Consider the following 25,149-nt stretch of genomic DNA (forward strand, 5'->3'; position numbering starts at 1 on the left):
CGGTACCTTTAATGGTTATAAACTTATGCTCCGGACACAAATTATGACGGACGGACGGACGCATGCGCCATCACACAAGACATCCTTTTTTTCCAAAACGGGCGTATAAAAAGAGAAAGTGCATCAAAACTTTAACCAAGGTGTGGACGCGCAGACACCAGGGCGAGTAGGATAGCTCTCCATATACTTCGTATAGTCAAACTGAAATACAATTAAAAGTTATAGGGCAGAACCAAATTTTTACTTTACCTTAAACAGTGACCTTGACCTTTAACCGACAAGTATAGATCATGTGTTGACACATTGTCTCGGCATGGGGAACATTTGTGAGTTCCACTCAGATAATCCATCAATGCATATAAAAGTTATGGAGCAGAAACAATTTTTACTTGACCTTCAATAGTGACCTTTACAGCCCGCCCGCTTAGCTCAGTAGGGAGAGCGTTGGGCTACGGATCGCGGGGTCGCAATTTCGATCCCCAGGCGGGGCGTACGTTCTCCGTGATGATTTGATAAAAGACATTGTATCTGAAATCATTCGTCCTCTGATAATTCATGTGGGGAAGTTGGCAGTTACTTGCGGAGAACAGGTTTGTACTGGTACAGAATCCAGGAACACTGGTTAGGTTAACTGCCCGCCGTTACATGACTGAAATACTGTTGAAAAACGGCGTTAAACCCAAAACAAACAAACAAACAAACATTTGACCTACAAGCGTAAGTCATGCACGTGCATAATCTACATATTGCCCTCTATTCATACCAAGTTTTTTAAACCTAGCTTGAATACTTTTTGAGTAATTGCAAGATCAGATTTGTGGATGGACGGACAGAAGGCATTCCTATAGTCCCCTCCAGGTTTCCACAGGTAGGGGACTAAAAAGTTAAAAGAAAAAGAAATGGCAACATAATTATGTTTCCAGAATATAATTGAAATACTATTATGTTACAAAAAGCGTGAATCTTGAAGTCCAATAAAATATATACAATAAAATATTTACACATACATGTATACAAACTCGGCATAATGGTGTCAATTTCTGAAATGTTTAATACTGTCAGTAAAAAACATAAGCCATTTAATCGATACTGACTTAAACTGTAGTCATTTTTATTACACGACTACAAATTGCCAGTCTATAGCTTGTACTATGTAACTTGTCTAAAATTCAACACCATTTTGTTGGGACTTGAAAAAATAACTAATTGAAATCTATTTCAGATGTCCTGTAATAGAACACTTACCAAATGACTTGCCATTCAATAGTAAAAACTGTTGACCTTTGGACTTCAGACATCAGGCAGTAGTTTTTACTACTGACTGCCAGCCATTCAGTAAGTCTATATTATTGCACAACTCCTCATAAAAATTGTTAGTCCAAAGTTTGTGCCATTGACTCATCAATAGTTCAGCACAAGTTTGATGGGATAAAGTCAAAAATAAGAGAAAAAACTTTGACATTTCATTTCTTATGTCATCTAACTTCAGGCTAATAGTTTTGACTACTGGCCGGTAAGCCATTCAATGTGTAGAGTACATACACAATGTAGTCTTAAATAGTCTAGGATCAAAATTACCTAACTGCTGGTGATAAAGAATACATTTCTCTGGTCAAAGGTCAAGGTTACGAAATTACATTTCACTTCAGATTTTGTTGGTAGTGTAATAGTGAAATTAGGACTCCTTCCATCTACCTATGTACATCTTTTTGATATTTCAGAGGCTGTACATTTAAAAAGACAGTCTTTTTGCTTATTTCACTGAATAAGGTTGAATTACCGACTTTAAGGACACACAAATTTGCAGTGAAACACTTCCATCTTTCACAAAACAATGATATATTGATAAATTTTAGTTATGCTAGTTTAGACAGGCTATGAATTAAAATGAAACATTTTTAACCATGAAACATTACTTCTGAAGTTTCCTTAAAGCAGCATGCCTCCAGATTTGGCTAAAAAATAATCTTTCGTTCAAACTGAAGTTTTAATCATATTAGGAACATTAGAATATAAATTTTTGTTTCTAAAATATTTTAGAACTTCCAAATCAAGAAAAAAAGATGACCGCCTGGGGAATTGAACCCCGGACCGCTGCAGCAATAAAGACATAACTAATAGTGCTATAGCTGAAGTAGTGAATAATGACTTCAAAATATAGATATTTATAATCGAGACACTTTACCTGGAGAAAAGTGTGACAAACGCTTTTCAATTTTCATTGTCAAAAGTAGTAAAAACAGCAAATTCTCATGTGTTTCTGTAACATAAAGTTTGTCAGTAATTAAGTTTTAAAGCCTTCTTAAGAAATATAGCATTTATTTCAAGATATCTAAAAAAATATTTATTTTTTTGTTGTCGAACGATCTGGAGGCATGCCGCTTTAATATAGATCTAGTATATATAGATTTACAACTGAAATATTGGTAAACTATATACATGTAAGTGGTCAGATAAAATGGGCCAGTATTCTTATATGATGGTGGATTTGTAATACTACAAGTATCTGGAATGTCATGGATATTAGTAAACAAACACAAAAGAGTACATCAGATAATTTAAGTTAAACTTTATATATATATACAAATCACAGAGGATATCAGTTAAAGGATATGATTTATAATCATTCTACAAATTAAATTTACACTAACCAAGCATTCTCACAATGTATTACCATAGTTTTTGTTAGGTTTTAAGTTCAATGTCATATATATGGAGACTCTCAAGCTTCTGATAGAGGAGGACGACCCTAGGTGCCTCTCCGGGCAATAGGAAGACAACTTCCTCACAAGTAAATTTTAGAATCCTCACTGGTAACGCGCAAATGTTTTGAAGTCAGCGATCTTAACCACTCAGCCAAAGCGGCCCTGATGCCTAAGAACAAGAAATACATATAATGCACATGGTCTGCATATTCTGTATTCATGTATTTATGTTTTGCTTTACATATTACTAATTGTTTGCCATGTTTGAGGTCAATAAAATCATCACAGAACCAAGACAGACTTAAGTCCTAGACAAACCAGTGGATGGAAACAGACTGGGATATCATCTATTAAAGGCCTGAAATAGCCCACACATTAATCAGTGGTGTCAACTTAAGAACTTACGGTGTGCATATATACGTAAATAGGTTAACTGTCGTGAAATATGAAAATAAATCGGGCATATGTTTGCCCATCTTAATTTCTGTATAAATTGATACAGCGATGGCAATAGATAAGGCCTACACTGTACTATATTCACATGGTTAGCTTAGCTTTTCTCTGGTATATATACAATGAATTCTAGATTATAAACCTTTTTTCTTTCTCCTTTAAATAGAACTTATCTAACATTTATCGAGTCATTTCTAGTTGTTCTTCTATAAACAAGAAAAAAAAGAAAATGTGGCTATTTTAAGATTTTATAAAATATTTAGTACACCTACAATATGAAAGAAGTACTAGACAAGAAATACCCAAAGGAGTTCAGTTTCCTACATAGATATTACTGATATTCAAGTAACAGATACTTGAAATTTTGATTTATACTGAAGTACTTTGTTCAGATCTTCATGTATATTGAAGGAAAATAAAGTATCTATCTATCTATCCTAGTGTATTTACAATATATTATAATCAATTCTATTGCAAGAATCTGTAAAATCATTTTATACAACAATCTCATAAACTGAACTCCTGTTTGCATGACACGTGTCCCAGACACAAAAAAGTCATGTACATACACAGCATCAAAATATGATATATGCACTGTATATTTTGTATAAAGTACAATATTAAATATATAAGAATAACATTTTAACAATAATTTCCAAATGGAATGTATGTAGAATAACAGTCTTTTATTTAAATTTTCGTTGTTTTTTTGTCCATTTGCTACTTGATATATTTAATTTGTTACTTGTCCAAGATATACCCATAAACATTGTGACCAAAACTGGTGAACACTGGTTAATAAGGGAGAGGAAAAACTTCAGTGGATGCATACCGCCTGCCAGTTGCGGCAGTTGATCCCTTTTTGCAGGCATATAAAAATTATTTCTTCCTTATGTAAACATGGTATATTTAAGAAAAAGATTTAGTCTCTTATAAAATGTTCTATATGCAATATTTTTTCATGTATTTATATCATATATTTAATATGTTTCTCCCACTTCAAACTACAACATCTTAACCCTTTTCCAAACATACAATAATAAGGTTTGCTTCCAAAGGTTCTTCTTACAGATCTGATATTACGGAGATTCTACTTTACATAAAAATTTTGGGGAAAGGGTATTGTACATTAGTGCCATATCCACTCTCTGAAGATTCCACTCCACCTGTGAGTTTAGGGGAGAAGGTATTATGCATTAGCATCAGCTTCTATGTGTTATGATATTTTTCCCTTATTAAATTTGGTTGTATTTAGAAAAACAACTTGAATTATACAATGTTCTTTTCCAGTATTTTTTCCAATATAACATACTGCAAAGGTTTTTAGTTTTTTGTTAACAAAGAAATGCAATTTTTACCATATTCCAATAACTGCTCCCCTCAATAGATGGTATCAAATGGAAGAAGATGAAATTAATTTTTTTACTTTGCAGGTTCACGTTATTTCCACCTATCCAGGATTCAACATTTTATCATATGCTTTCTGATTTTTTTTAATGATTTTTCAACTCCGAAACATATGCTTAATGAATTCCCACATATAATGCAAAAAAAACAACACCAAGAACAAAAATTAACAAACATGAATGTTTGTCATCTTGAATGGAAACAAGTTTACAGACCTTTTCAAACAAAGCAAATTGAGATTACATCTATTAAAAAGTTACGTTAACCCTTACCCTACTAAATTTCTATAATGAACTGATCCATCTTTCAATTTGGACAGTACCATTAACTGTTAAAAGGGATGCTTTCCAAAAAGATACTGACTGAATGGCGACCAGTGCAGACCATGATCAGCCTGCACTGATGTGCAGTCTGATCTTGGTCTGCACTGGTCGCAAAGGCAGAATCACTTGCCGCCAGCAGGCTAAGGGTTTAATATATCAATCAGAATGTTGCACTGCTTTTCGCCGCATGTTCCAATTCTGCTTGAGAGATTGCCAACAACTTGTACACAAACACTAAAGTCAACAAACTAGCATACTGGAGGGCATCCATAATATTCAATTCATTAGAAAACAAGGTTCAAAAGAAACTGAATATCCCTCTGTGGTATTATGCTTTCTGAAGCAGAAAAACAAAAACTGCAGGAGGGATTGGTACATGTACGCACTGATGCACACAACATGCATACCTTAACAAACACTCATGTTCACAAACTGACACTCAGTATGGCATCCATAGAAATAAATGTCAAAAAAAGCCCCAACTGAAAGTCTATCTGTCTCATCAGGCCTGTGGCTTTGCAACATCACTGTATGGTGGCGGGGGACAACTCGGCTGCATAGTTCTTTCATCTGTCTGGGGTGTATACGGTGGGACAGCCCCTCCTGCTGGCATGCTGTAATTGATTGGACCCTGATCATACCCGTACTGTTCTCTTGTCTGAACTGGCACAGTCACTATCATACCTCCTGTGTTGATACCGGCAGCTGAAAGAGGAACATTATAGAATTTTACTTCTGCTAACATACATGTACACCTCTGAAGAGCAAAATGCATTTCTACAAAGGAAGGTAATTTCTACCCCATTTCTAAGATATCTTAGTAAATTAACATCTCCAGCAATTTCTATATACAAAGAACACAGTTTTGTCTTCAGGGCAGTATTCACTGTAGATGGGTTGCATTGTACGCTGCAGTTATCACACCAAATTTTACTACCAGGTACTTTCTAAAAGAGAGCATTACCGGCCAAGTAAATAAAGGCCGACTTTGATTTGAATACCCTCTCTCTAAATCACTAAGTGTCCAATTCTTTCTGCCTTCAGGGAGGGAAGCCGTCCAGCTGGACCCCGAAAGTTTGGTATTTATCCAGGTTACAACAAATGATGTTGGAAACTAGTCCGGTAAGGCAGCATTGTCAATGGACAATTTTATACATGTGCTCAGAAAGAGATAGTATCATGACCAAATTATGATTCAATATATTTGTTAAGCTGTATTTAGCTGATTAAATTAAAGTTCTAAATCTAATAATTAAACCAGTCAAATTTTTCTTCCAAACTTATTTTCTGTTATTTTGACTTTTGCTTTTTAGATTACATTGATTTATATGACACATGCTCCAAATGAGCTATGACTTTGAAAAACAAATCTTGAAAAGGTAAGTCATAGTTAGCAGGTTTAAACATTTTACATACAATTGATTACAAGAGCATCGCCTTGCGGTTGCAGACTTTCACCTGAATTTTTTGTCTCAGTATAATAGCATAATTGTCCTACCTGTGTGTTTTTATGATTGTTAATATAAAACTAGAAATCTGATATTTTTTAAGTCCAAAAGGGGCCATAATTCTTGCAAAAAGCAAGATGGAGTTGTGTTTCGCCCTGTACAAAGTCAGCTTTTGATGGTGAACAAGTGTTGCAAGTTTTAAAGCAATAGCTTGATAGTTTAGGAGAAAAGCTTACCTAAACATAAAACCTAACCCAGAAATATGATTTTCGGAGTCCAAAAGGGGCTATAATTCTTGCAAAAAGCAATGTAGAGTTACGGTTCTTGCTGTGCAGAGTCAGCTTTTAATGGCAAATAACTGATCCAAGTTTTAAAGCAATAGCTTTGACCATTAAGGAAAAAAGTTGACCAAAACGTAAAACTTAACCCAAGAAATCTGATATTTTCTACGTCCAAAATAGGCCATAATTCTTGCAAAAAGCATACTCCAGTCTGCTTCCACGGAATATATACACACAAGTCTAAACAGAAATGGTGCAAGTTAGAAAACCAGTCTCAGTCCGACTAGCATCTGATTGTTTCATTTTGAGATCAGTCAAGAATTGACAAGCAGGAAGACTTAATTCCAAGACTGGTCTACAACCTCCTGTTTTTAGGCTTGGTACCAATACTGGGGTCATAGGTCAGCAGTACAGTGGTGTCTGAAGACCTACCAGCTGAGCGGTCAACACCTTAACCGTTAGACCACCCCTTCTCCTTATTGACACTATTTATTAATAAAACAAAACATCATTTATTGTAATACAAACCTCTCAGTGCAGCTGCTCTTCTCCTTCGTCTGAGGATGACCGCAACAAGTACAAATGTGGGTGCCAGGAAGAAAAATATGTACCACCACTTGAAGGGACCGCCACTGTAAATATTAGTATCAAATTTTCAATATCTTTAGCCATAAATTTTTTTCAATCAGTCCATGTTTATAAAGCAGAAATTTAATAAAAAAATCATCAATGACCAGATAAGATAGCAACAATACTAGGTTAAAACTTTCAGTCCATCCAAGAAAACGTCACTGAACAAAAGAAAGAACAAACTGCTGTTTCATTTGCACATGCTGAAATCACAATTTTGTTTCCATTTCATGTTTCCCGCTGTCATTTTATTATGGTACTAATGTATTTTTGAAAATACATATTATCAAAACTAGAGGTTGTTTTTCACCAAAAATGTGTGTCTCCCAGCACTTACCATGCAGAATTAAGGGTCATAACTCCAGGAAAAATCACTGAGCCATTATATTCCAAAAATATACACAACTAGGCTTTGCAGCTATAACTCTTGTGAAGTTTGGTGAAAATCTAACCAGTGCTTTGATAGGAGAGGTAGCACAGAAAAAAGAATTTGGCACCTTAATGGTCATGATTTTGCTGGAAATAATTTAATCAGAACATGAGGATTATATGCACAACTACCCCTCACCCTAATCACTTGTGAGGTTAGGTGAAATTCAGTCTAATTGAATATAGCAATTTGTGTAAACACTATAAAATATTCCAAATGAAGGGCCATAACTCTGTTGAAAATCACTGAACCGGGACATGCCAATGACATGTATAACTAGGCTTGGCACTGATAACACCTGTAAGGTTTGGTGTTAATTTGCCCTATTATATAAGAGAAGTGGCTAAAATATAAAATTTGATGAATTGAGGGCCATAACTCTGCTGAAATACATCAAACTGGAGCAAGCCCAGGACATGCACAACTAGGCCTGGCAATGATCACTTTGTGAAGTTTGGCGTAATTCCTCGTAGCAGTTGCCCAGACAAGGCAAATCAAAACAAATCAAGGGGCTATAACTCCACTGTAAATAAGTGAACTGTAACTTGGCACTGATCACTCCTGTATGGTTTGGTGGAAATCCTCCTAATAATGTCAGAGAAGTGGCCAAAACATCATAATATTTTATAGATCATGGACCATAACTCTGCTGAAAATCATCAAACTGAAAAATACTAAAAATAAATGTTTAATGAGGCTTGACACTGATCACTCCAATAAGGTTTGGTGGAAATTTGCCCGATAATATAAGAAAAGAGGCCAAAATATCATAAAATTTTATAAATCAAGGGCCATAACTTGGTTTAAAATCATCAAACCTGAAATTGCTGATGACATGCATAACTAGGCTTGGCAAGGATCACTCTTGTGAAATTTGGTGTAAATCCTTCCAATGGTGTCAGAGGAGTTGCATGCACAAACTTTGTGACAGATAAACAGATGGACGGGCAAACAGACAGATGGACAAAACTAATTTAATATGTCTCCCACACCACATCTCTTTGTGAAAATTTATCATCTGGGGAAAACCTGACAAAAATGCATATCAAATGGTTATAGTACAATTCAAGCATGTAAGTGACAGACACAAGGAGAGAGTTTCAAATAAGCTTTCAGCTTCCTACTCAATCCTGTATGCTTTTTTGATATATATACATGTTGTTAATGAATTGTGATTAATAAAATATTGTTTAAACCAAACACAAGCTAGCTCTTTAAAAGCAGAGAGCAGTTAAGATTGAAGAAGGTCAGGATTTTGGAAGGCAAAGATACTCTCTATTGCAAGAGCGTGGCAAGATAGGTTACTATTTTAAAGGAAAATTGCACATCAGGCCTAATGATAATAAAAGAGAAAATGGAAGGTTGTTCATAAATGCCAAAAGAAAAACTCAGTTAGCAAAAGCATAAAATGATGGTGAGCATAGCGACAATGATGATCTAAGAGATATAAATATCGACTAGGGGTTATATTATAATTATAGACCATATTTTGAGAAATAAGAGACTGAAACTGTATGTTGCTTTTGTGGATTTTTATAAGTGTTTTGACACTACAAACTGGCAAATTTTATGGAGTATCTTAAAGGAAAATAGTGTAAAAGTTAATTTTTTAAAAGGTTTTTAGAGTACGCATCGTAATGTCAAGGCGTGCAATAGATGTAATGGCTCAAGAAGTGATTATATACAGAGTACTACTGGCTTAAAACAGGGTTGTTTAGCCATTCCTTTCATGTTCCGTCTCTTTATAGATGAATTAGAACACTCCCTAACATAGGTGGTATACAAATTGCACCCACATACTATTCAATTATTCCATCTAATGTTCGCAGATGATGTTGCAATTATTAGCCGACACAGTGTATGGCCTTCGAAGGCAACTGAATATTTTGTCAGATTTTTGTGATACATTTAAATTAAAAGTAAATGAAGGCAAAACTAAAATTGCAGTCTTTAAGAATGGTGGCGTACTTGCAAGGAATGAAAAATGGACATACAAAGATGCTGAGATTGAAGCTGTAAATAAATTTTGTTATGTTGGCTTGACATTTACTAGACAGTTATCTATGAATAGTACGGCTCATGACCTGTGTGTTAAAGGGAAAAGAGTACTACTCTCTATTTTAAATTCACTGTACAATTGTGGTCAACCGTCAAAATCTGTAGGGTATTTTTTTAAATTTTTGATTGTAAAGTATGTCCTCAACTGTTATACGGTTCCGAAATATAGGGCAGATCTATAAGTTTGACAAACAGAAACATCAAATGTTGCCATTATAGGAGACTGTGGTAGATAACCATTATACATAACAACATACAAAAGGTCGATTAAATACTGGATGAAAATTCTGAAAATGATGACAGACCTGTAAAGAAATGCTCTAATATGATGTTAAACGATGATACGAATGGGCATGTAAACTGGGTAACTGTTGTTAAAAATTGCTTGATGAGTCATGGTTTTGGTTATGTATGGTCAAGTCAAAATGTTCAGTATGAATCAGGTTTTTTAAAGATGTTTGAAAATAGGTTCTGGTTGAAGCATATTGGAATGTAAATTTAAACCTAAATGCTAAACTTGTGCATTATAAAGTATTTAAAATTTGAGTTTGAGCTATACCTGCACATACTTAATTTGAGAAAGTTCAGATATGTTTATGTTAATTTCAGATAAGGTTGCATGGATTTAGCATGGATTTAGAGATTGATGTGTGTGTTCGGGTTTAACGTCTTTTTCAACATTTTTTCAGTCATATAAACGACGGTGTCTACTTGTAGCAGTGAGCACAATGCCCAACTTTATAGTGCTGCCTCACTGAAATATCACGCCATAGACATGTGGCATGATACCCCATCCAGTCACATTACTGACACCAGGCTACCAGTCCTAGCACTATCCCATTAATGCTGAGCGCCATGCGAGGAAGCTGCTTTTTTTTTTTAGAGATTGAGAAATGAAGGTACATTGTATACTAATATTGCAAGAGATCGCCTATTTTAGGCCTAAAAACATCTTTGTTTCTGGTAACATGCTAAAAATAATTAGGGTAGGTAGGTCGGAATTTTTTTTTTTTTTAGTTTTTCTTTATGAAGAGAGACTTTTCAGAAATTAATTTTGTGTCAAAAAATGAATACAAATAAGGGGGTTATGCCTTTAGAACATCCTTATGTTTACAAGAAATGAAGAACTTATACAAGAGGGCCATGATGGCCCTATATCGCTCACCTGTTATCATTGCACTTGAGGACAAGAAGGTCCTCAGAAAAAATATCTAAGTCCAAAGGACAGGAACAACAAAGGGAAGAAATTTAACCAAAAAGAAAAAAAAATTCTTACAAGGTATAGATATGTCAAAATACACCTAAAAATTGGAGGTACCATCCACGTTGTACCACAGAAAAGAGGTCTCAGTTTTTCTCTACGGCCAATAATAAAAAAGTTACTAAAAATAAGCTATTTATAGTAATGTAAAAGGGAAGTAATTAAAAAAAAATTATTGTAAGTGAACAAAAGAAGGATCTGCCAAATAAATCTGTTGACATAAATGAAATTTCAGATCAGTATCTTCATTAGTTACGGAGATATACTCATTTTAATTTGAAATAAAGGGAGGTAATTTGACATAAAATCAGTCCATAGTTATCTACCCTGATTGGCTCAGTCCAACTAATGACAATAATGAAATTTCAAATAAGTCCTATAAGTACTTACTGATATAAATCCATTTTGATTACAATCAGGGGAGGTAATCAGATATAAAATAACTCTGGAACCTACAATTGGATCTGATTTGTCATGGAATCCAAGATTTATTGTTACTGATATTTTGGAAGTTTGTATCAAATAAAACCATAAATGAAGTCTCTATATGGCTGCAAAAAGCCAAAATAGCCAATTTTGGACCTTTAAGGGGCCATAACTCTGGAACCCATGATGGAATCTGGCCAGTTCAAAAAAGGAACCAAGATCTTGTGGTGATACAAGTTGTGTGCAAGTTTGGTTAAAATCAAATCATAAATGAAGCTGCTATTGTGCAGACAAGGTCAATATAGCTAATTTTGGCCCTTTCAGGGGCCATAACTCTGGAACCCATTATAGGATCTGGCCGGTTCAAGATAGGAACCCAGATCTTATGGTGATACAAGTTTTGTGCAAGTTTGATTAAATTCAAATCATAAATGAAGCTGCTATTGTGCAGACAAGGTCAAAATAGCTAATTTTGGCCCTTTCAGGGGCCATAACTCTGGAACGCATAAAGGAATCTGACCAGTTCAAGAAAGGAACCAAGATCTTATGGTGATACAAGTTGTGTGCCAGTTTGGTAAAAATCAAATCATAAATAAAGCTGCTATTGTGCAAACAAGGTCAAAATAGCTAATTTTGGCCCTTTCAGGGCCCATAACTCTGGAACCCATAATGGGATCTGGCCAGTTCAAGAAAGGAACCGAGATCTTATGGTGATACAAGTTGTGTGCAAGTTTGGTTAAAATAAAATCATAAATGAAACCACTATCGTGCAAACAAGAAATTGTTGGCACACGCACGAACGGACGGACAGACTGACGACGGACGACAGACGAAGGGTGATCACAAAAGCTCACCTTGTCACTATGTGACAGGTGAGCTAAAAATCAGCAGTGGTACTTCTTTATTATGCATTTGAAAAAAGGAAGAAACTTTTGCAAAATTTATTAGAGTGAGATATTTAGATAGATAAATGGAGTTAAAATACTTACGAAACAATACTTGTCTTCCAACACTGTTATATATCAGGGCTCCGGAAATTTTGATAACTCAATCGGTCCGAAACGAAAATTCTGACATCGGCGCTACCCCACCCACCGCATTCCCAATATTACATATTTTGTAAAACGCGATAGGGTAAAGAAATAAGCATGTCATGCATTAAAACTGAGTTACCAGTCACCGCGCGTTACCATACAATGAAGACAGTTATTCAGTGTTATGTGTGATCGTTACTTTGTTTAAATTTCGATGTTTTTCCGAGATAATACGAGGCATTGACACCGTGTGCGTAACTAGTCTAAAAGCCAACGCACGTGACTTCGATACCGTATACACGGCAGATACTTTGTGATGTTTCCTCATTCTTTGACGGAATTCTATTAAATACAATGCGTCAAAGTGAGTTACACGACACATATTCTCTGCTAAACAGCCTCAGTATTTAAAGAATAATCTGCCGCGGACCGAATGTGTACGTTATTTGAACGCTGAGATCGAATTTCCCGCATGTTATAGTACCAAAACGTCACGCGGGTTGGCCGCGGATATTTCATTTCACTTACGTTGTACTTCTATAAGCAACTACATTACTGTATAAAGTTATATGTTCTCTTCTGATGTAAACAAAATTTCATTTTGAAACGTTTTTTAAAAGACCGATTTAATAAACAGTACCACTCCGGTTTTCTTTATCATTCGTGGTTGCCCGTCCATTTTTTTCTTTTTTGTACAGTCGGGTTGCAAAGACGATTTTCTGCATTTGTTTCAACTGGAGCCCCAACAAATGAATCATGTAATTTTTTCAAATCAAGTAATTGTAAAAATTATTTTTATCGGTTTTCTGTGTGATGTCTCATTAAATCAAAGACCTATAATGGGTGGTTTTCAAAATAATGAAGCTTTTTCTTTTCTCTCACCTTACTTTAATTCAGTTTAGTTTTAGAATGCATTTTGGGGCAAATTATATCCAAATCAATGTAGTCAATAAATGTGTGCAATTTCAGCTTAATGAATCAAACAGTTTTAAAGTTATATTAAATTATATAGCTAATTTTGTCCCCTGTGCACCCAAAAAAGTGTGACATTTTACACGAAGTATAGTTTTCAACTGTGGCTTACTTTTTAAAACCATGCTTTATTGTTACAGCTTTGGCTTTTTTGTGTAACTTAAACTCTGCACATTTGAATAAAATACTTCTTTTCATTACCTACATCTTATTGTTACCGATATTTCACATCTTGTGATGGAACCCCCTTCACAAAAAATAGTGAAAAAAATACTAAATTTAAATGTTGAACACTACAATTTCATAACCCTATTACTTTTCTAAAGTTTTAATGTTTTTCTAAGATCCTTATCCCTTCAGCTGTGAAGACACAGTATGATTTTTTTCTTTAATAAATCAACTTTCTCAGAAACTTGATGGATGTCTATACACCTAAAAATGTCCCCTGTGCACCTTTTCAGTTGTAAAGTGTCAGATTTCTTATATTCTTTAAATAAAATGGGATTTTACTTTATTTTCCTTGAAAGGGAGTTATAACAGATACAAAAGCAGCATTCAACTTCACATATTACTGACCGTTAAACATTCACAGAGCCAAAAGTGATGTCCCCTGTGCACCCTTTTTTGACATATATCAATTTTCATAGCATTACTGTAATTTGTGGTGGCAGTTCTATATTCTTAACAGTCTGAAAGCAAAATTTAGGCATTACTTGATAATTTAGCATTATATAAGAAACCCTGAACAATTTAAAATTCATTGTTTGCATTTATTTCTGAAGTTGCCAATTTTCAAGTTTAAAAGTGGAAACATCAATTTTATTGCTTCTTAAGCTCTTTAAGTTTACCTTAATATGTAATGTTCACTAGTAAATAGTGTGTAGTTAAAAGAATTTTACTTACCATGAACATATTCTATGAATAAATATTTTGATACAATTTGTCCCCTGTGCACCCTTTTTAGTAACATTATAAAGTATGTATGAATTTTACTATTCCATTTTATCATGCATGGCATTTTGTCATTTTTCTACTATGAATAAGCATTGCATGTAAACTAAATGATTTCAGTGTATTAGTTATGTATAAAGTCGATTATTTTTTCATTTAAAGCATTACATTTAGTTGAATTTTCATGTTTTTATAGTGAAAATTTTCAATTTTGTAGTTATTTTGTGGAATAAATTAATTTTTTAATAGTATTTGTCTAAAGTTGATCACCATTAGTCTTTTTACAAATAGAAAACTAATAATGGATGAATATTACACTGATCTTCAGTATGTGTCCCCTGTGCATCTGTACAATAACTCAATTTTGAGTTGACAATTCTAGAAATTAGAATTACTGGACATTCTTGAAATTTGGCATGTGGTTTATAAACATGCAAAGTGAGAGAGAAAAATAGGTTTTATAATTATATGTTAGTTATTTTGCATTTAGCAACAACTTTTCTAGGTAAAGTATTATTTTCATGTCAGATTTGTGCAAAAATTGTGATTTTAAAAACCAATGTCCACAAACATATGAGTAAATAAGTTTCAAACCATACACATACACCCATTACTTATCATTTATGTTGAAAAACTACTGTTATACATATTTCCTTGTCATAAAACACTGCAACATTTATCACCCATCTTATGGAAAAATTCACTGAACTTTCAAATTAGAGGCTGAAATATTTTCTTATTGGCATTTCTCAACACTTTCCGAGAGTTATTTCCTTCAAATTTGAAGTATTTGCTATCATAAAAAATAGGTGACCACCCTAAAAAATAAGTTTGAATTTTCAACCCCTATGTCACACTTTTGCATCATTATTTTGAAAACCACCCTAATGTAGAATTATAGCTCTTTGATTAAATGCAGCGACCATTTGTTTGTTACCGTGATCAAACATAGCCTTTTGAAATAAACCATCCGTCGGATTCTAAATAAAAGAAGTGGATCCCCGTCGAAATGATTTGGATTCAGTCAGAAACGTTAGGAAACCAGTCAAAAATGTTTAATACACCGCAGTCGGCTGTCTGCAAACATTAAAGGATGTGCCGCGCGAGCACTGATTGCGTCCCGCGCTAATTACGGACCGATTATCAAAGTGACAATCAGACCGATTGACACGTTTATTGATTATCTGAAGGTGCGACCAACAATTTCCTACTTGGCAGGTGATCGTGTATTGAGATATCAGACCGAAATTTATACTTTTCTCCATTTTTACGGGACCGATTTTTTCCGTTTTTTCACTTCAAGAATCGGTCTGAAAAGTCAAAAATCGGTCCAAAACCGACAAACCGGCAAATTTCCGAAGCCCTGTTATATATATATGTATATATAATAATACGAACTTGTATCCTAGCAGATCTTACGTATGGGAAAGTCAACTGTTCTGAATTTAATTCTATCCCTTAATGCAAACTATCTCTATATATTCAATGTATCCATGAGATCCAGTTAACTTTCAGAGAGAGAAAATATAGCTTTTCTGGTCCCAATCAGTTAAAAAGACTAAAATGTCACTACTGATTTGTGAGACATGAAACAGAGATTTGCAGCACGTCCTGTTTTTATTTAGTAATGTGCACAATACTGAAAGCATTCAAATTTTATAAAATGGAAGTCTAGTAAGTTGTTGGAACAAAAAACAACTATTTCTTGAGAAACAACTGCAAGAACTAACACACTGGATGAAACATGTGTACATTTTTAAAAGTTTTGAGAAATAAATCTATACAATTCGTCTAATTCTTCAGAGCTCATCATTAACAATAACAGGATTTGTTGATGTATTTATGTAACTATTGAAATCATTACCTGTTTCTTATACACTCTCCGCCATCACAATGTGTTCCTGATGCACAACATGTCTGGAACCCGCAGCACGTAGTTCCTCGTTCACAACAGTAGTTAGGACTACAACACACGGAACCCTTCGGACAACATGTATTGAAACCGCAGCAATCTGAATTTTCGGGACAGCATGTGGATACTCCACAGCATTTTCTTGGTTTGTAGCAATATGAAATACCATCTGAAAAATGAGAATATGTATGGGAAAAAATGGCCAAAAAATAAATTCAATACAAAAAGAATTTTTGCTCCAGGTATTAGATGAAAATATTCTGATGTGATATAACATATTCTGTTTATGTGTAAGCTAGGTTTTTTCTTACTGTTTTGGGAACATAGCCTATACCCAAAAAACTGGAAATTTTGACACGTAAATGTTCCAAACTGGGAAATATTTAGTACTATAGGATATAGTTAGGTTGTGTTTAAGCACTTTCTGATACACTTGTTTGACATTGTACAACCTATTCAACATACTGTCATTACAAAATTGTCCATAATTTAGTCAATGTCTAAGCAATTTTGATGGATTTTTTTTTCAGAATGTAGATTTGGAATTTTTGCACTAATTATGGGAAAAACATGTACTTTTTGGCATTGGGAATATAGCCAAATAACGGCTATAAAACGACTGAAAAAAATCCCTGGTACCGGCAAGCCAATTTGCAATTATGCAACTTGTATTTCGGCCTATACTAACAGTTTTACAAGAACCAGAGTTAAAATGTATTGAAGCTAAAAAACTCAACTACGACCATTTCATGACAAGTCACTTTCAATAAGCTTATTCAACAAGACATTGTGACCTGCAGTTGGTGCTATGGCTGTCCCTTGATTAAACAGCTGTGGAAAATAACTGCTACGTAAGTTCCAGACTGTGATAACATAACAGCTGTTTATAAAATAGGTAACTGTGACCTTAGCCCTTGAGGTACTGACCCCAAATGACAGACACTCAACAGTAAACTGTTTCAGTTGGAACATTTTGGGGACATTTTATTCCTGGCAGGCACTACAGGTAATTCAGTTTCTCGGTGTTTCTCTTCAATATTTCCAGCATATAAAAGGCTTATATACTACATACCTTGACAATCTATCTTCAAGGTACTGTTGTAACATGTTCCACCATCAATGTCAGACTCGCACACTTGACCAGCTGAAAGTAACATATATTTCTAGTCAGCCACCAAAATACATCTTGAATTTTTCATTTCAATATCACTCAGAAAGAAAGCTTCATCTCACAAGTATTGAGCCGCGCCATGAGAAAACCAACATAGTGGGTTTGCGACCAGCATGGATCCAGACCAGCCTGCGCATCCGCGCAGTCTGGTCAGGCTCCATGCTGTTCGCTTTTAAAGCCTATTGGAATTGGAGAAACTGTTAGCGAACAGCATGGATCCTGACCAGACTGCGCGGATGCGCAGGCTGGTCTGGATCCATGCTGGTCGCAAACCCACTATGTTGGTTTTCTCATGGCGCGGCTCTATTATTGCTTTTCATATATACCAGTACCACATCAGTTCCTTTAGTTTCTAATCATCCTACTCTTGCTGATCTCAGCAGTGTTTTAACCTTTAGCATGCTAAGTAAATTGTCGTCTGCTGGAAATGTCGTCTGCTAAAATTGTTAAGTTCATTCAATTTGCTCCAAAATTGGAAGAAATATTGTCAGAGTAGCAAACAGCTTGGAACCTGATCAGACGCCGATTTAATCGGCGTCTGATCTGGTTCCAAGCTGTTTGCAAAGGCTGTTAAATTCGCCCGCAGCAGGCTAAGGGTTAAACAAGAGCTGTCTGTTGACAGTGCTCTCAACTATTTGAAGAATTGATTGAAGTATGGGGTTAAAATATTACCAGAGATTTTCAGACAAAAGAAAAATAATAGATAAAACAAACAATGTACCTGTATATGTGGATTTGGATTTAAGTCTTGCACTATATGGCAATGTGTGACCATGATGGTTAACAAGTGTCCAAAGTTTCAAAGCCATATATCAAACAGTTTAGACAAAATATGGAATGGTATGCGAAACTTAACTAATTTCTATGTCAAAAAGGGCCATAACAGAACTAAAGTCCTTGTCCTAGTTATGTAGTCTTGCCTACATTATTAATTATGTAGACTATGATGGTAAACAAGTGGTCAAAGTTTCAAAGCCATATGACAAACAGGTATAGCAAAATATGGACAGGTATGAAACATTTAACTGATTTCTTAGTCCAAAAAGGGCCATAATTCAGCCAAAATAGTTGACAGAGTTATGTACTCTTGCCTACAGATGGAAATCATGATGATAAACAAGTGTTCAAAGTTTCAAAGCCACATGTAGTTTTGACAAAACATGGACTTGTACGAAAACTGAACCAATTTCCAAGTCCAAAAAGGGCCAGAATTCAGCCAAAATAGTTGACAGAGTTATGTGCTCTTGCCTACAGACGGAAATCATGATGAACAAGAGCTGTCTCCGTAGGATGACACATGCCCCCGATGGCACTTTGAATGAATAGTTATGGCCGATGTTAAGAGTTTTGGACCTTTGACCTACGGAGCTGGGTCTTGCGCGCGACACATCGTCTTACTGTGTCACACATTCATGCATAGTTATTTTAAAATCTATGCATGAATGACAAAGATATGGACTGGACATGCCCATCAATGCACTATCATGAAAAATGATCTTTAACGTCCAAGTGTGACCTTGACCTTTGAGCTACGGACCTGGGTCTTGCGCACTGCACGTCGTCTTACTGTGGTACACATTCATGCCAAGTTATTTGAAAATCCATCCATCGATGACAAAGATATGGACCGGACACGCCCATCAATGCACTATCCTTTAACGTCTAAGTGTGACCTTGACCTTTGAGCTACGGACCTGGGTCTTGCGCACTGCACCTCGTCTTACTGTGGTACACATTCATGCCAAGTTATTTGAAAATCCATCCATCGATGACAAAGATATGGACCGGACACGCCCATCAATGCACTATCCTTTAACGTCTAAGTGTGACCTTGACCTTTGAGCTACGGACCTGGGTCTTGCGCACTGCACGTCGTCTTACTGTGGTACACATTCATGCCAAGTTATTTGAAAATCCATCCATCGATGACAAAGATATGGACCGGACACGCCCATCAATGCACTATCCTTTAACGTCTAAGTGTGACCTTGACCTTTGAGCTACGGACCTGGGTCTTGCGCACTGCACGTCGTCTTACTGTGGTACACATTCATGCCAAGTTATTTGAAAATCCATCCATCGATGACAAAGATATGGACCGGACACGAAAATTGCGGACGGACAGACAGACTGACAGACCGACAGACCGACAGACGGTTCAAAAACTATATGCCTCCCTTCGGGGGCATAAAAACATGTGTTCAAAGTTTCAAAGCCGCATGCCAAATAGTTTTGACAAAACACTGACTTGTATGAAAATTGTACCAATTTCCAAGTCCAAAAAGGGCCATTATTCAGTCAAAATAGTTGACAGAGTTATGTACTCTTTCCTACAGATAGAGACTGTTATAATTAACAAGTGATAAAAGTTTCAAAGTCATAAGTCAAACACTTTAGACAAAATATGAACTTGTACAAAAAACTTAACCAAGATTTGTAAGTTAAAAGGGGCCATAATTCAGCCAAAATCCTTGATGGAGTTATGTACTCTTGCCTAAAACTGAACATTGTCATGGTAAACAAGTGTTGAAAGTTTCAAAGCTTTATCTCAAAAGACTGTGTCAAAATCTGGCCTGGTATGAAAAAACTTAACCAAGGTATGACGCCAACGCCGTGGTGAATAGGATAGCTCACTTATTCTTTGAATAGTCGAGCTAAAAACTCAACATGACATCAGTCTGAATTATGTTTCCATGGTGATCCAAAAGAAAGTGTATTTGCTTACACTGTTCATAGTCTCAAGGTAGGGTTACTGATGAAACCATGAAACACATTACCTGCTACAGTGTACTGTCTTTGTAAATATTCCAGACACTTCTTTGAAACAAGCAAACTGAGAAAACAGATTCTGATAAAACTACATATATGTAGTAACAAAAGAAACTAGAGATGCTTTTGAGAAAAGCGCATGTCTCCCACAATTGCCCCTATGAAAAATGTCTAGTTTCTCTAGATGGTTTAGACGAGTTGATCCAATTAGATGGTCTGGATGAGTGGATCCAATCAGTAATTCAAGGGCCATAAATCAAAAGTGCCTGGGTGGATTTGGCTAGTTATCGAACTTGGCTAAGGTCTTATGGCCAAACACATTTTGTTCAAGTTTGGTGAAGATCGGATGAGAAATGTTCGATTTAGAGAGCGGACAATTGTATAAAGGCGGATTTCTCGGTAATTCAAGGGCCGTAACTCCAAAATGTCTAGACTGATTTGGCTAGTTATCAAACCTGGCTGAGGTCTCATGGTCAAACACATTTTGTTCAAGTTTGGTGAAGATCGGATGAGAAATGTTCGACTTAGAGTGCGGACAAGAGTAAAAAGGCCGATTTTTCGATAATTCAAGGACCGTAACTCCAAAATGCCTGGACGGATTTGGCTAGTTATCGAACTTGACCGAGGTCGTATAGTTAAACACATTTTGTTTAAGTTTGGTGAAGATCGGATGAGAAATGTTTGAATTAGAGTGCGGACAAGAGTAAAAAGGCCGGTTTTTGGTAATTCAAGGGCCATAACTCCAAAACGCCTGGACCGATTTGGCTAGTTATCGAATCTGGTCGAGGCCTTATGGTCAAACACATTTTGTTAAAGTTTGGTGAAAATCGGATGAGAAATGTTCGACTTAGAGTGCGGGCAAGCTTTGTGACAGACAGACACACACACACACACACACACACACAGACTGGAGTAAATCAATATGTCTCCCACACCACTGTGTGGTGGGAGACATAATTCTTGATTAACATTTAGCCTGCTGTGGGCAAGTGATTTTGCCTTTGTGACCAGTGCAGACCAAGATCTGCCTGCACATCATGGTCCGCACTGTTCGCTATTCAGTCAGTAAATTTTCAGAGAACACCCCTTCATATAATAAGTAGTACTTCCCAAATTGAATGATGGACCAGTCCATTTTAGAAGTTTAGCAGGGTAAGGGTTAACTTACATTTGCAGAGTCTGCTGCCGCATTGCTCTAAACATGCAACATTGTTCAGCAAACCTGAAATGATAAAATATACAAAACTGAATCGCATCATTAAATTTTGTTGACAACTGTCCATTACTAAGCATATATGTTTAAAATGCTGGACAGCTTAACCCAAAGACAATTCATACACATTCCAGAAGTAAGCATATTATGAAGACAAATCTATTTATCATATTTCTCGGTTCTCGGTCTTACACGTCAGGTGTCTACCATTAAAAAGTTCAATTTGCAATTCTTAACAAATGCTAAATACAAACAGCATGAGCCAGCAATATATAAATCATATCTACTATTCTACTCTTCTGGTAATCGAATACATTTCTTAAGAGATATGGAGATGATCCCATATTTTTAGAGGCCCATATTTCAGTATAAGATCGAAATAACTGAATATATATAGAGGGTACATGTAGCTACCTGTTAGTTTCAGTATAAAACTGACTTGTACTGATTGCAGAGACTATATACCTTTAAATGATAGCTATGTACTTGCATGCAAAACTTTAACCAAGGTGTGACGCCAACGCAGACGCCAGGGTGAGTAGACTAGTTTGGACTATTCTTCGAATAGTCGATCTAAAAATATATGAGCCGTGCCATGAGAAAACCAACATAGTGGGTATGCGACCAGCAAGGATCCAGACCAGCCTGCGCATCCGCGCAGTCTGGTCAGGATCCATGCTGTTCGCTAACAGTTTCTCCAATTCCAATAGGCTTTAAAAGCGAACAGCATGGATCCTGACCAGACTGCGCGGATGCGCAGGCTGGTCTGGATCCTTGCTGGTCGCATACCCACTATGTTGGTTTTCTCATGGCGTGGCTCATATCAGTAACCTGTTTATTTTCTCATACTATTAATGTTCTTTTATCGCTCTGGTAATCTGAAGTCATAAACTTGAACATTTTAGCTACTTAGTACAGTGAACTAACGTCAGTTGGGGAATTATTGGATAAAAATCTTAAAATGATTATTTCAAATTAAAAAAGTCACATTTATATTAATTTTGTCATTTCTAATAAATATTTTGGCCCATATATTGTATTATATAACTAATTACAAGCTTGTCGAACTAATCTGATGCATACAATTTGTTTTACAGTGAGATGGTCAAACTGTAACTCTGCAGTAGCTGCAAATGTCAGAAATTAAAAAGCAGCCACTCAGCGACAGTAAGCTTGTCTAATAACAAGCCAAACCAAATTTTGACCTCCAAGGGGGATATTATCAGTTGTTACAAATACTCTGTGTCAAATGTCACTGATATAATTTACACAGGTTCAGCTGGCATCATTATCTTCGGCAAAGCATTTTTCAGGGCACCAGACAACTTTTGGGGACAGGTACCCATACCCTCAGGAAGGGGAATCCTTCGTCGTTTTAAGACAAAAGGGGAAGTTTTTAGCCATATATATGTTACTACTTTTCACACTTATTAATACTGTTTTCAGTCATTTCTAACTAATGTAGCTATATTGCAGTAACCTTCCTTAGAAGCACTATAATTAATATAACTGGAAAGACAGTTCATATCTAGTTGTGTCAAACAAACTATTATCAGGGGAATTTTCTTCTGAGAAAGGGGAAAAAACATATTATTTTATGAGGGGAATCGGGCCCATATTCGGCCCCCAAAACAGCCAAACAAATGCCCTGTTTTCAGATCCTCTTTCACCTCCGCACAACAAATGAAGAACTGTAACTGATGATAAAGATAAGCTGAAGGTAAGTTTTCAAGTATCAGACACAAATATACCCTGTGAATCCCATGTAAAACTGCTTGGAGTTGAAATTGACTCACTGTTAAATTTTAAAGTTCATCTTTCAAATGTCTGCAATAAGGCAGCAAGACAAATCTAAATGTATTAACAAGGTTAAGCCGTTTCTTAAAAGAAGATACTAAAATTTTAATTTACAAATATTTCATCAGATCAAATTTTAATTACTGTCCGTTAGTTTGGCATTTTTGTAGTAAAGAAAGTACTAATAAGTTAGAAAAACTTCATCATAGGGCTCTGAAAATTGTTTTTAATGATTATACATCTAGTTATGACTCTCATTATGTAAAGTTGATACGCCAACCCTTCACATAAGCAGACTTAGACTCATTGCTTTGGAGGTTTTTAAAAGTTTAAATAAAATTTCTCCTTTATATATACAAGAACTTGTTTCAGTAAGATCATCAAATTATAATTTCAGATGTACAAACATTCTTGAGGTACTAACAGTAAGCACAACCATATACAGCAAGAAGAGTTTTCGCTTTGAGGCCACACAAGTCTGGAACAGTCTTCCAAATGAAGTTAGATATACAATAATATACTACAGATTACATGGAATTCAAGCGACTGATCCGGACTTGGAGTGGTCAGAAGTGTGCTTGTTCTATGTGCACCTGAATCATACCTAAAATGCTTAGTATTCTTTCTTTTGCTTTAACCCTGCTATGCATCCCTCCCTTGGATTCTGCTGATTTGGATTTTTGCTTAATCTTATTTATGTTTAGTTTGTTTTGGCTGCATTGTATCTTATTTATGTTTGGTTTGTCATAGCTGCATGCTTTAGCAAATATCCTAGTTATTTTAGTTTTAGCTACTCTGCATGTGTGATATGTGTATTTCTGTTTGTTTCTATACTATCATGTCTTATTTTCACCCTGAATGGTAGCTGCTGATCACTGAACATAATCTGTTCATGAAAATTTTATTTCACAAGTCCTGACTATAATTTTTATAGATGTAGTTTTAGACTCCTTTTTTTGACAAGCAGATACTACACAGGTCTTAGCTTTTGTATAAAATTGTCTTCATTTTTCATTGTTTATAACTTATAAGTATCTTTTAGTAATGAATTTATGTGCTTACCTCTATCACTACGATGTAATATCTATCCATAAATACTGCATAACACCCTTGCGAGTATTTTATGCAGGTATATATATGTCTTTCAATTAAATTTTTAGGTTTGATACTCAGGTTTTAATCTGAAGAACTTAATTTTAATATGTCTTAATGATGCTTTTATTTACAGTTTGTTTGGTGCACTTAGACTTCCTTGCTTTTGAGCATATTGACGTGGTAGAGTGTCTGCCTTAGCTTAGGTCACAGGTTTGAGTGGTTCCAGGTTCAATTCCTGATCAGGGCTGAAGTATTTTCAGACTGTTAAATATCACAAAGAGGTTATTTCTCCAAAAAGAGCTTCATTTTTTCTGACATCATCCTTATCTGACATAATCATATTCATACAGCAAACAGGTAAAAGTAGAATGGAATTTGTCAACCGTGATCGCCCAAAGAATCAGGAAACAGGTATTAACTCACCTGACAAACATACTAAAATCGTCAAAGTTAACATCATCGCTGTAGTTTACCTGATCGATAAACCACGTTTTTAAATATTTAAAAGGATATTTCGGGATATTTCACAACAAAAACAAAAATAGCCTTGACCTTTGTGTATTTCCGTTTTGCTTGCTCGTCAGTTGGCGAACAAAACCCGCAGCGATTACTTCCCCTTACAGTACGGTAGGCGAAGTGAGACAACCGGTCGTGTCTATTTACCAAGGACTGAGAGGAAATTCGTATCACAATGAGTGAGGTGGCTCCGCCTACTCGTCTGGTGGGCGGTATAATCATATTTGTAGATATTCTTACTTGATGGGAAGATGATAACTTAAGGTAGCAAGGTACACTTAGATGCGAAAATTTTGG

General features: G+C 35.6%; 1 protein-coding gene across 1 annotated transcript; it reads right to left on the reverse strand.

Moving 5' to 3' along the window:
* Positions 1-911: 911 nt before the first annotated feature.
* LOC123537367 (keratin-associated protein 10-2-like) lies at positions 912-24,913 on the reverse strand. The gene is made up of 6 exons (XM_045321064.2): positions 24,760-24,913; positions 21,400-21,453; positions 17,364-17,435; positions 16,244-16,460; positions 7,146-7,249; positions 912-5,593 (listed from the first exon to the last, which is right to left on the reverse strand). Exons 1-6 carry the CDS (start codon positions 24,794-24,796, stop codon positions 5,391-5,393), a joined length of 687 nt encoding a protein of 228 aa, XP_045176999.1. The 5' UTR covers positions 24,797-24,913; the 3' UTR covers positions 912-5,390.
* Between the last annotated feature and the right edge of the window lie 236 nt (positions 24,914-25,149).

This window comes from Mercenaria mercenaria, chromosome 17 (assembly GCF_021730395.1).
Source record: "Mercenaria mercenaria strain notata chromosome 17, MADL_Memer_1, whole genome shotgun sequence".
Classification (NCBI taxonomy): Eukaryota; Metazoa; Mollusca; class Bivalvia; order Venerida; family Veneridae; genus Mercenaria; species Mercenaria mercenaria.